This window comes from Phaseolus vulgaris, chromosome 8 (assembly GCF_000499845.2).
Source record: "Phaseolus vulgaris cultivar G19833 chromosome 8, P. vulgaris v2.0, whole genome shotgun sequence".
In the NCBI taxonomy this organism is placed as follows: domain Eukaryota; kingdom Viridiplantae; phylum Streptophyta; class Magnoliopsida; order Fabales; family Fabaceae; genus Phaseolus; species Phaseolus vulgaris.
The window spans coordinates 58925870-58939992 of NC_023752.2; the positions used below are offsets into that span (position 1 = coordinate 58925870).

General features: G+C 28.4%; 1 protein-coding gene across 1 annotated transcript; it reads right to left on the reverse strand.

Moving 5' to 3' along the window:
- Nucleotides 1–3356: 3356 nt before the first annotated feature.
- LOC137825762 (UTP--glucose-1-phosphate uridylyltransferase) lies at nt 3357–10793 on the reverse strand. Its single transcript, XM_068631526.1, has 21 exons — nt 10403–10793; nt 10260–10307; nt 10076–10167; nt 9894–9984; nt 9435–9495; nt 9264–9341; nt 9124–9174; nt 8950–9023; nt 7797–7869; nt 7644–7701; nt 7478–7524; nt 7328–7393; nt 7013–7045; nt 6250–6302; nt 6100–6175; nt 5914–5970; nt 5744–5827; nt 5560–5658; nt 5385–5489; nt 3786–3857; nt 3357–3697 (listed from the first exon to the last, which is right to left on the reverse strand). The coding sequence occupies exons 1-21, from the start codon at nt 10465–10467 to the stop codon at nt 3671–3673; spliced, it is 1410 nt and encodes a 469-aa protein (XP_068487627.1). The 5' UTR covers nt 10468–10793; the 3' UTR covers nt 3357–3670.
- Between the last annotated feature and the right edge of the window lie 3330 nt (nt 10794–14123).

Below are 14123 nucleotides of genomic sequence, written 5' to 3' on the forward strand. Positions count from 1 at the left end.
CTTCTGCAATCTACAAAATTTAACAAATTCAAATAAGTATTCAAATTGAACATTATATATGGTTAATTTTATAGAAACAAGTTAACAACATATTCAATCTTATTATACAAGAAAAAACTTACCTGTAGACCAGAAACATCTTTATCTAGGATATGATTACTTGATAGTAATTTGCTTTGAATGAGATTGTTTTTTGTTGTTCTTCTAATAGGAACAGTTCCTCTTGGACATTCGTCTTTCTCAAATCCAAATATGGGTTTAGTAGAAGAATTCTTCACACTTGTCTTTTCAAATGAGTTTTGAAAACTGGGTTTTCTCTATAATTAAACAAGACAAAAATAATTATAATTAGAAAAAATATATAAAATTGATTATATTTGAGAATGTTCAAAAGAATGTACCTGTAATTTGTGATTCTTTAATAAAGGATGATCAAATGCGGGTTGCTTGTAAATATCAATACAATCAACAATGTATCCAAATTTTGTCTAAAAAATAAAAATACATTATATATAATTGTTTTTTTATCAAAACACATATTGAGATCAAATCCAACAAAAAGAAAAGCATACAATAATGAAATAGAAGAATATAAAATACATGAATACTCTTGACAGGTGATTTGTTAAGGAGTTGTAATTGTTGTTCCAACTCTAAATCTTCTTGATGTGTGTGTTGAATGCCATAAACTACATATCTATCATGGTTGTTCACTAAGCATAAGAAAAATAACAATATATGAATCATTTCTTTTTCAAATTCTCCTATCAAATAAAATAAGTGATGTTGGAGCAGCTTGTAAAATTGGCTATGTTTATAACACTACTACAGGATAAATAATAAATATGAAATGAGATAAAAAATAGTAAAAATTTAAAAAATAATTAAGAGGGAAAAATTACTTAAACTAGTCATAGAATTAACATTCATACATATAAGAAATTGGTACAGAAAATATAGAATTAGAGAGAAAAATGATATTTTAAAAAAGGGAAAAGAATAAAATGAGTGATTTTTTTCCAAATCTTTAGCTATACCAGAAAGAAAAAGAAACAAAAAATAGATAAAGACGCATAAATAAACAATTCATATTCATTTACTACTCATCAAATACCCGTAAAATAAAATTTGAACACAGTTGACTTCTAAGAGTTTAAACAGAATGAAATTAAGATTGCAAAAAGTGAGACCACATTTTCTAATACAAGAAAGATATGCACATTAAGGCCATTCATTGTTACATGTGTAAAATTAATTTTAATTACAAATTAATGATAACATGTTATTGATTGATTTAATTTTATATAGTTATAAGAGTTGCATTAAATTATGTTTTTTCTACGCTATTGACAATTAAGTATATATTATAATTTTTTACTTTTAGTTAAAGCTGCAGAGGAATTATATTTTAAATTATCACATTGAAAGTTTCAATATCAACATAACTGTCATATTGTTCCAAACCAAATTAAATTTCATAATCATTGTTCATTTGCTTTATTAATATTGAACATTAAGAATCAAGTTGCATAGATAAATATTATTTATCATATAATTTATTTTCTACAGTAATCATTCCTTAAACTAAATTATTTTTTAAATTAAAAGAATCACCCCTTAATAATTTTTCTAAAAAAATTGATATTTTTCTATCTAAATCATATTAGCAGTTGACTTATAAAAAAAGTTAGTAATAATAGGAATTTAGTTTTAATATAACAATTTCAATTTTACTTACAAATTATTACCTTATAAATGCATAAACAAATTTAGTATTACATACAACTTACTGCTCATAAGCACAAATTTATAAGTAAATTAAATACTATATTAAAATTATTATTCATAAATTAATATTAATAGTAATAATAATAACATTAAAACTATTAATAATAATATTATTATAATTTATAAAAATATTAATATTATTATTAATATTATTATTAATATTGTTATTAATATTAATATTAATAATAATATTATTAATATCATTAATATTATTATTAATAATATTAAAAATATTATTAATAATATTATTATTATATTATTAATATTATTCATGAATATAAATTTTTAGATAAATTTAACTATACTAATTTATGGTTAATTTATCTATGAATATATATTCATAAATAATATTAATAATATAATTTTATTAAAATTAAAAAATAATATTAATTTATCTACAAGTGTATATTCATAAGTAATATTAATAATATAATTTTACTAATATTAAAAATAATATTAATGTTAATAACAATAAATAATAAGTAATAGTTTAAAAATAATAATAATGTTATTAATAACAATATCAATATTATTATTATGCATATTATTATTTATATTTATTCTTAAAAATATTATTATTAATATAATTAATATTATTAGTAATATAATTAATATTATTATTAATATCATTAATATTGTTATTAATTTTTTAATATTAATATTATTAATATTAGGTTTAATATCCTTTTTTCACTATTTTAAGGGTTGAAAGTCATTTTAGTGTTTTGATTTTTCATCGATTTTTAATTATGTGTGATTGAAATCAACTCATAATCTTCATGAATGATTATCTGTAAAGAAAATATGTCACAAATAATATTTGTAAAATCCCATAACTATCCCGAGAAGTTAGGCTACATTTTTTCTCGATCAAATTTTTAAGCAGAGTAAGTTCATTATTCCTCTAAAGATCCTTTTTCTGTCTTTTTTTTCGTTAGGATTTAGTTATCAATCTTGATAAGAATACTTGAGAAAAGTGTTCCTCTCAACTTATTTTATCACATACTAAATTTTGGTGATGTTTGGATAACATGTTTTAAGTCCTTAGATTCTAGAGTGGTTTTTCGATTGGAATTGAAATTTTCACTATAATAAAGAATTTTAATTTAGGGAAGTTATCTATGTTTTGGATAGAACTTTTGTATAGTTAATTTAGATAATAAGTTGATTTAGTAACTAAATTGTGTATGTTAGAGTATAAAGTTAGTTAAACTGAATTTGACTGTTACCTATGTAGCACAGATATATATACAGACACTGACACGAATACAAAAATATGTATAATCTTTAAAATGTAAGACACAGATCTATATATTATATAATTTTGAATTATATAAATTAAAAATAAATATTTACGTGTAAAAATATGTTTAAGATTCTTTTGAGAGCAGTAAAATATTTTTCGTGACTGGTTTAAAAAAATTTGTTCCTTATTTTTATAATCATAATAAAAATTTATACAATAAATTTAAGTTTTTAAAAAATTATTTATTTATACCTTTTAAAATTGTATTAGAAACGTATTTCAAAAATCCAATATTTTTTATTTGAATTGAACACCGATAATATTTTGGCAAAACTAGTGAGATTATGTTTTGGCGTAAAAATTGGCATGAACGCTAACATTGTTTGAAGAACTCATAACCAACCTTGTCAAATTCTTAGTTCTAAACAGAATAATCACAAGACAACGAACAAAGCTCCATACCAAAAAAAGCAACTTATTTTCTTTTCCTAGAGTAGTAATTGATAAAATAACAGGAGACTGTAAAGATGGAAAAGAGTCTGACACTTCAAAACTTATTTAGCTTCCACGCAAGTCCTCTGGGCCACTAATTTCCTGCATATAGCAATTCGATCTTTCAAAACTTATATTGCTTCCTCACAGGTCCTCTGGGCCGTTAATTTCCTGCATATAACAATTCCATCCTCAGAACTAGAAGAAATTAGAATGACAACCTCACTTCCACAAATAAAATCCATATATAGTTAAATACCTTGTCCGCAATGACAGCACCATCTGGAACTTCCAGCTTTACATCAGGCTTTGCTACAATACTTACTTTACCCTGTCAAGGCACCACAAAACATCAGAAAATAAAATAATATTAGTTTCATTAAAAATGACTCTTTTGGTCCCTCTTCTTAATTTTTTTAGTTCCAATTCGGTCAGTGTATATTCTCTGTTAAACCAAATTGGTTCTTTCACTAATAATTCATTAATTTGGTCAAATTGGTGTTCTTCTAGTTTATGGCACTAACTAGGTGCTACATAATTAAACGTGTCGTGTCAACCAAAGTTTAATGGTGTTGAGGTGCTAAACTGACAAACCAAAAAGATATTTTAACCTGTTATTTTTTTTAAAATTCTACAAAGGATGGAATTTTAAAAAGATGAAACCAAACAAGTTACTCTTAATCATAATAATTGAGAACTTCACTAAAATAGTTTTAGCCTGGGTTAGTTTGGACAATATAGTTTGTCCTTATAGTTGTCCTTCACTTGGTTGCCAATAATTTCTTTCCTTGAATATTAGCCCCTTTAGTTTCATACCATAAAGTTTTTATCTCGATAAGTTAGATTATAGGCATGAAAAAGAGGATCGGGAATTCAGGATCATTTTTTTTGTAGGGACTAAAATTGAAATAATTGAAAAATATAGGGTTTAGTACCCAAACCGAATAATGAAAATCATAGGGACTAAACTCAAATGTTGAAGGTACCAAAAAACAGCACTGAACACCCAAAACGGAAGAACTAAAGTTAACTTCAACCATTAAATATTTACCTTATTTTCTTGGTGACATTCCAATTTTACTTCAAAAATTAGAAAATTTCTAAACTTCAACAGAATTTTAATTAACATCCTAATTGTATACTATATCACTTTGGAACTGTGTGGTTCTATCATATTTTTGTCTAGTAAAGACATTTTAGAAGGTTAAGAAGGAGAATGTATATAAACTCCAAATGTAAAATTTTTGGACACCGGAACAGACTCCTTGTTGTCACCACATCAAATATTTACATGCTCTGGAACTCGGTGTTTCCATAATGGTTTTGTCTTGAAAAAATGTTTAAAAGTGTTAAAGAGGGAGATCTATATATATAAACTACTTTTGATCCTAACTCAAACAATGTGAGATTTTTGGATATATACCGGAACAATAATAAAAGATTTAAAAATTGTATGCAGTTCTTTAGATACTTATGGGATTCTTATCCAATCAAATTGGAGTTTTACTTGGGTAATTCGCAAAAATAAATGTTTGCGTTAGAAAAGAACACTCTCAAGATAAAACTCTTTTAATTGGAGAATAATATCTAAAAGCACGTAAGGTACTGTATCTAAGCTTTATCCTTATAAAATACAAGTTTAACAATAACCATAACAAGAGAAACTTTTACGAAGGTTCTTGCATTAACCATAAGAGTATACAATTCTCTCATCCATAATTTAACCAAATTATATTGAGGGCAGAAATTTAAATAGTTATATAAGTATTCAGTTCTAGATATTTTTATTATTAAGGTCAGTTTAACACTTAAAATTAAACACAATTTCAGCACAGACACTAAGGATAAAATCAAATACCTTGAGGATAACACCAGCTCCAAACCAAACATCGCCAGCCACTTTAAGAGTGTCAAGCTCAACAATACTAGGAATTGACTTGAAGCGGCCCAAGAAGTTGCTAACCTGTGAAGGAGACCAAGAAATTTAGTATTATGGTTATCCTCTAAGACAAAGCAATAGTATCAATCTTAACCTTCTTAAATTCTGGTCCCAGTTCAATAGAAGGGTTTTCAGGATTTGTCCTAGCTTTGTTCCGAATGACAAATCCATTTTCCAAGGTGTAGAGGTCAGACTGAAGAAACAAAGACAACTAATTATTTCAAATAAAATATATATTCAAGTAACATTGTGTGCCTTGCATCGGAAAAGTTTATAACCTGGACAAGAAGTAAATCTGAAGTTGCCTTCACTGGAAGGAATCGTGATCGAGGAACATTAATACCAATAGCCTTGTCAAAGAACTGTTAGAAATGATGTGAATATATTAGCACTGGAAGAAACTTATAGTAAAGAAGACTTCATTAATATGTTAATAAACACTGAGTACCCTTATTGCTGCACCAGCTGCAGTTTCCAGCTGAAGAACTTTTATTCCATCGACTTCCTACAAATCCACAAATTTAGTTAGTCAGCAATTTCCCAACCAAAAATCAATTATCAAACAACTAGCCCACAGTAGAGCATCCTAAAGAAGGAAATACAGGCTATCCGTTGAAAAATAACAAATTTGAACCTTTGGATTGGGAATAATTTCCATCTTAAGAGCATCAGCTTCAACAAGCCTTTTAACTGCGTTTAAGTTCACCCACCTATAGATTATTGTCAAAACATATGCATGAGTATACAATCTAAAACAATAAAGGCATTAACTAATAAAACTTACAAATTATTTGTGTTGAAAATTTTGAACTTCTCAATTGACTTGAATTCATTGACCTGCATTAAAGACAGAATTACATTTCAATGGAATAATTGGCAAATTTCTTCTCTCGTCTCCACCAAAGTTAAGACTTATCATCTATATTTACCACATGTTCCAGCTACCATAAATTGTATCAAAAGAATTGCAAAAGCAAGTATTGTCCCTTACCTTTTATAAATATTATATGATCAATGTGGATTTTGGATAATTTTTTGTAAGAAAATATGGTAGCAAATCCACAATTACAGTTCACAACTTCTTATCAACTGTTGGAAACTAAAAACATGTACTGCAATTGCATTGAGATATGAACTTCTTGTTATTACCAAAGCAACGGCCTCCAAATTGCATTGCCATAAAATAACTTGGTTGTCATCTTTATCCTTCAAACACTTTCTAGAGTGGAAAACTTGTGAGACTTCAATGAAAATGACCAAGAATGGTGCTTTCTATTTTTTTTCACTTTCTTTTTGAAAACGTGTATCAATTGATGTGACATCTCCAGTCAGATTATCAATACATAAGCATCAGCTAGCCTTAGCAACCATTAGTTAGACCACAAATTAATTAAATCAAACAAGCCAATACATTAATGCTTAATCACTACACTTATTCTTCGTAACATTATATTTACATAAAATAACTAAATAATTTACTTAAAACAATTGCCTATGCTCGGAAGAGCGAGATGAACCAAGAAAAAGAGACATATTTAGTGGCTTACATGTTCATCTTCAACTTGTGCGATTTCCAGGAGCTGCATAAAAGAATCATAAATAAATGTCACTCAATAGCAAGGTTCTTGAGATTTCAAGGGTTTTTAATTTTCTCATTAAACCAAAAGGAGAAAGAGAGCGAGCATGAAAATTGAACTCTAGATGGATTTTCTTTTATTTCCTTGAGATATAAATTACGGAAAGAATATATCACATAGAAGCAAGTTTACAGAGAGAGACTTGAAATTTTTCTATAAACTAGAACCAGAAATAATGAAATGAAAACTTGGTTGAACAGAAATGAAATCGGTAAGATTACATGCCTGAACTCTTTCTTCGTAAGAAATCAAAGTGCCACCCTTGACATCAGCCAATGTTTTGGGAGTCACCTGTATTAGAAAAAAGGAAAAGAAAAAGGATGAATGATGAAGTCTAAAAATATAAATTATAAGATAAAGACCATCTTTCCTTACCTCCATACAGTATTCATTCTTGTTCTGGATCAAATGATGCAAGATTTCTACATCAATGAGTCAAGTACAGTGATAGCACATAGAAACTTTTGTATGCATAAATAGTAAGCAATGTAGTAAAAAATAGTTAAAAAAAACAGAAAGAACCAATGAAAAATAAGGATACTCAAGTCAACTATAGCTCCCAAGTTATCTGAATTGGCAACAAATACATACTCTTTACCCTGAAAGAAAAAAAGGAAAATAAAAATATAGTTATGATAATAAATATGAAAAATAAATACAGTCCAACTAGAAACAAGTGAGCTCTAGAATCAACCTGGGACAATAGTGCATCAAGTTTGCCACTGTTAGATAGTGATGGGAAGACATCACCATGGCCGGGAGGGTACCTATCCATAGGAATTACACATAAGCCAAATTAGACTCTATTTGCAGATTGGCCCAATGCTAATTTGCTATCTTGAACACTTTCCATTTGAAAAACAACCACAAATCATGGGTATCGCTTTCAACATAACCATATATAGTAGTACTTGGGTCTAAGACATAATAACATGATTACTTTTATGTTTTAAATGACATACAGCATATATTAAACTGTGACTAATTGTGTCCTACAATTTGTAATTGGGTTTAACAAAACAAACCTCATACTCATAGCAAGCTCTGCCTCAAAAAAAGTTTGAGGATGGCTGATATATGGGGCTTAAGTCGTGGATACAAGTGATGCATACCAGAAAAAAAAACTCAAAACTCAGTTGGATGAACCTCAAAAGGCGCATAATTGCTATAGTTCAGTTCAGTGTCAATAATGCGTTATTTATCCAAAAGGTAGAATGGAGGAACAAAAAGGATCTGAGGATATTTCTACATATTAATTGGTTAAATGAAGCTTATATGATTCCTTAGAATTTAGCCAACAAGATAAAAACTTAAAGGAGATATACAAGTTACTTCAGAAAACACTTATTTATGGGAGAAACCGTTAAATATATAGTTTCCAATTTTTATATTAAACCTTGTTCTTCTTCTTGGGACCAATGCTATGTGAATTTATCCGTAGGTTTCTGCTATCAGCTATGCTCTTTTCAAAAAGAGAAAATTTATAATATTTTACTATTTTCGCAAATAAATAAACCCCTTCGAGAATAGGAGACAAAAATGACATCGTACAGAAACATAAGCAAGCAATCCATCAAAAATATGAACAGTCAGCAATGCCATGTTAAGACACATTTGAAAAAAGAAATAGTAAATGTGATTGGTCAGGAGATAAATTTGAGCGTCAAAAATGACAAACCAATGCATATAGACCAGCTTAGATTTACGTCTAAATTATACATGCCATGTACCATTTTAGCATTGCTGATTCAGAAAAAATAGAAGAAAGATGTAAATCGTGTGAAAGTTTTGAAATCATTGCAATAATATAATCGAGTATAAAAATGCAAAAATGAAGTCATACATACCATCCGTCCTTGTCAGTGCGCCCTTTGGAAGGCAATGGCACAAAGTCCTCAACAACCAATCGAGGATACTGACTCTGCATAAATTAGTAATAGTGCAACAAAATATCAACATAAATAAATATCATAGTCCAGAAAATCCATAATATAGTCAAACAAGAAATCAGAGTTACAGACCTGGTTAAAAGTATGAATCTCAATATTCGAGTTTTGGTATTTTTCAATAATCTACAAAAGTAAAATTGTTAGTTTACAAACAAATTCAGATAATAATTCTACTAGGCAAAGGGGATAAATAAGAAATAAAGAGCGAGTACCTTTTGAGTGTCATCATGAGTGTTGAATGAATTCATCAAAAGCAAAGGAACATTGCTTCCGTATTTGGAATTGAGATTCTACATCATAAGTGTTGAATGAATTCATCAGCGGAAAGTCCACACAAGTGGGGGGGAAATAAAAACCAAGTAAAAGAAGGACTCGAGAATAACCTCAATTTGGATGACAATTAAATCTAGAAATGTCAACCCATCCCGAACTTCAATGACAGATCTGCATTTCATTTGCATATCAATTAGCCCATAAATACAGATACAGCTCGTCAGAAATGGCGATTTGAGAATATAATACTTCAGGTCATTTTGACTTGGCACAGGCCATCGAATTACTTTTCAACAAATTGAAAAGTAGGTCCCCTTTATTTTATTTTGTAAAAGGTGGCACACAGATAGCAGATGTGTTTTCAAACAAAACGCCATACACAATACAGATACCTACATCTAAATGCATTAACCGTATATATAACACATCTTTCGGATCATAATCAATTTAGAAAAACTGAAGATTAACAATCAATAAATATCATCTATATGATCCCAATCCTAACTCTCGACTAAAATTCGCTGGTGTCTAAAACAAAGAATAACATCTTATCAGGCATATAGGCATACTTAGGACCAGTGCAACCCATAGTTGTTCCCAAGCCTCCATTTAGCTTCAACACCGCGAGCTTGTCCAATAGATTCTTCACCTCCGAATCATCTGCACCAATTCCGTTCCATATAATAACACCGAACTCTATTAACAACATCAAATCCACTAAAGGAAACAACAAAACGCGACGATTCGTTACCGTCAGGAGTTGGCGCCAAAGTGTCGTAAGGCACAACCACTTCGTCCGTAGGCGTCTGGATCTTGCTCCATTCCACATGCTGCGCCTCGCCACTGCAACACATTTAAAAGCAAGATTAGCTGAGATCAACAACAAATAAGCACGAAATGCAGAAGAGGCCGCTCCATCTCGGAGATTGATTCACCTGAGATAGCGGCTGACGAGGTTGATGAATCCGCTCTTCTCGTTCTCACTGCACGGAACAAAACACGAATCAGATTCCGATCTTGCGAAAACGAAAACGAAGGAAATCAACAGTAGAGGATTGAAATTGAGAGAATGCGAGACCTGATTTCGTTCAGTCCGGCGACGGCGGGTTGGAGAGTGGAGAGCTTCTCGGTGGCAGTGGCCATTACGGAGGAAGAATGGAGAGAATAAGAAGGATGCGAGGGTTATGAGAGGAAATTAGAGAGGGAAGATAGTGAGAGTGTGTGTGAAGAGGGTGGTGTGATAATATAAGAGAAGAGAGGTGTGGTGGTACTTGCAGAAATTGACACGGGAACTAAACGCCAGCGTATTTAGTTCTGGACAGAATATGCTTGCATTGCACCCAATAAGTAGATATCGGGGACCCTGCTCTGATCTGATCCCTGTCGTCCAATCGGAGAAAATACTGGCGCGTCCTTTACGCAACCTGTGCGGTAACAAAACTGGTGCCGTTGGTTTCTAATTTTAACTTAGATCTAATCACTCGTTTCATTTTAATTAAAACTAATTCTCTTTTTTTTCTATATTAAAAACATTTTTTTAGTTGTATACTAATTTTAGTTTACTTCAGTCTATGATCTATGTCCTAGAAACTAAAAACAATAAATAAATATTAAAATTGAATTTTTAAATATAAATACTAAAAAATGCGTAATCATCGCAACTATCTGAGAAGGTGGAATTTCTATTTTATTTTTTTCTTTGAGTTTGTTCTCGGCTGAGTTATCAATGTTAGTGAAAACATTAACTTTTTTTATTAAAAAAAGACATTTTAGTTAGTTTAATGACTTCAATTAGTGTTAGAAAAGACATTTTAACTAGTTAAGAAATTCCGTCGATTTAGAAGTTTGTCTAACTAAAATTAAAAAAAAAATCATAAATAAAGTTACCTTCCTATTTTATATTATCTTTTATTTTTATTTTATTTTATTATAGATTTTTCAAACTAATCATATAATGTGAAAAGGTTTTTAAATTATTTTAGGCGCGGGCTTCAATTTTTTTAGTGCAGATTTCTTGGTTAGAATTTATACATGAGGTTAATCATTAGGTGTAAGATTTTTTAGTAAGATTTAAAGGGTGTAATTATAATTATGAACAGTGAATCGTGTTATTTAATTCGAAATAAAGTTATCACTTTATTACATTAAATACACTGTTTATAAATAGGCTTTCGGTTTATAAATTTGTAATAAAATGATTATGAACTTAACTGTATAAGTGTCTTTTTTATATATTCTCATATTTTCTTTACAATGTCAATTTTATCATAATATTTATCTAACTTCTAATTTATTTTTTTATGGAAATATTAGAAATAAGAGAAAAGTCATTTCTTACACTAATTAAAGAGACTTGCGAATCATGGACAAAGTATTTTTTGTATTATCGGATGGTTGGGCTGGATAGCCAACTAGCCCACTAGGATTACAGACAAACACGTAATTAGATGAGAGTAAATCAGATTAAACGCAAAACATGATTAAGGTGCAATTGGGCCTTCAACTGGATTCAAAAGCAGACTCACAACAGTCAGAGCTCATCTATAGTAGTATAAATAGAGGAAGAGGCAGAAAACTCAAGGTAATTATTCACTCCCTACTCCTCTGATACTTAACTTCCGGACTGACTTGATCGTTGGAATGTTTCGCAGACACACCCCATCGTGTCCAGATCAGAGTCCAACCGAAAGTTCGAAAAGACAAGAAGATTGCATAAAAAAGTATCATGTAGGGTTTAGGTATTGTAGGAACATTTTCAATTTGCAAATGTTATTTTTATCTTAATTTTCCATTCTCGTATAATAAATCAAAGATTAGCTTCATTTAAGATATAATTAGATGCAGAAGTTAAAAAAATTATATCATCCACAAAATTTCAAAATCAAATATAATGTTCCAAATAGCACTTGTCACATGTACCGGTTTTGTTTACCTTATTGCAGTGTGCTTTATTTTTTCTTATCATGATAAGAATGTATGTGGAAAGATAACAAAGAATAGTAGGCGAAACTGGGAATAGAATAAGATCACTAGTTTTAATTCGTTGCAAGTAGGTGAATATTGAAGAAATATTAAGTTGTAAAATTATTAAATTATTAGCATAGAAATTACAAAGTATTACTGTGAAAGGCCTGATTTCTTACATAAAAATCATGATACTTTTTTATTTCTGCACCTCTTAATTACTAACTGCACCCCCGTACTTAAAGAATAAAACTAAAGTACCTTCCCTTGCTGTTGTACCTTCCAATCACATCTTCCTTATCTGTCCCTAAACCCTATTATACATGTTATACAAATCTTGTTTCAAAAGGTATTTTATATTTAAAAAAATATTTTTTTTAAAAGTTCATTCTCAAAAATATTTTATACATGATAAAAATTTTGTTTTGAGAATTTTGTTAAAAAAGTCAGAAATTCTGAAAAACTCATCTCAAAAAATGTTTTATATGTTCTAAAAATGTAATTTTAAAAATTTTGTTCTAAAAAATCTACTTCAGAAATAATGTTCTAAAAATTATGTTTTGAAAATTCTAGAAATTTATTTAGGAATAATTTTAAAATAGAAAATTTGAAAAATACTTTTGTAAAGGATAAAATAATTATTTTTAAAAATTATGGTTGTGCATTTAGAAATCATGGGAGTGCAGAAAGAAAAAGTTAAAATATAATGTCTTTAGGTAGCGTTCATTTTAATTTTCTTCTTCATAATTATTCTTAAAATTAAAGTTAAAACTAATTGGTAATTTTACAATCTCTTTTACTTTAAATTAAAAAGAATCTGAAATATTGTACTTGTGCTCTCTTCCATTTAAATTGGTATACTTTTGTTCTATGGAACTTAAGAAATGCAGTACTTGTGCTCTCTTCCATTTTATTAACTAATTTCAATAAATGGAAGAAAAAAAATACATAGAATATTGATACAGACTACTTAAGAATAATGTAGATCATATACTTGTACTACAAAAAAAAACATGTTTTTGTATGGATATCCAGTGAATTATTTTATTTTAAATAAATAAATGATCCGGCAATATAATTCATTTTTAACGTTTTAAAAACCAAATTTAATAAAAAATTTAATCGATTTATTATATTTTAAAAGATTAAATGTTTAAATAATTATTAAAAGAAGAAAAGTAATTCAGCCCCTTTTTAATTAATTTTTGGATCCGTGTGTTAAGTGATAAATAAATAAAGAATTGAGGATGATTATGGTTATTTTGAAGTGGAATTGGCTTTCGTTTTTACTCTAAAATTTAAATTTTATGGATATTTTTATTAAGGAAATTATCATTGATTATTATTTTTTTAGGTGACAAATGATTTTTTTTTAGTATAAATTAGAATATTAAAATATTTCATATTAATTTATTGAAGGAAATGTTGTAATATTATAATATAGTTCATAAAAAAAAATTGTTTGTTAAGTCTAAAAACTAATTTTAATAGTTCTTTTACTATAAAAGTATATATATAATATATATAAAGTTTGGATTAGAAAAAATTTATGTTACAGAACGGAAAATATATTTAGTCCATAAATAAAGTATAATAAATTATTTAAGAAAGTACAAGATGATAAGGAGAAAAGTGAGTTTTGCATATTTATATAGGACTTTTTGTGGCTGTGATTTTGCATTATTAAAATTGCGAAGCAAATGTTACCCTTTTTGTATACGATATTTAGTATTATGATATGAATGAATGTATTTAACAGAAAAGCATTTTTTTGGTTAAAACCCAATCTAAACCAATAATTTGTTACCTAACTTAGATGTGTTAAGAATAAATAA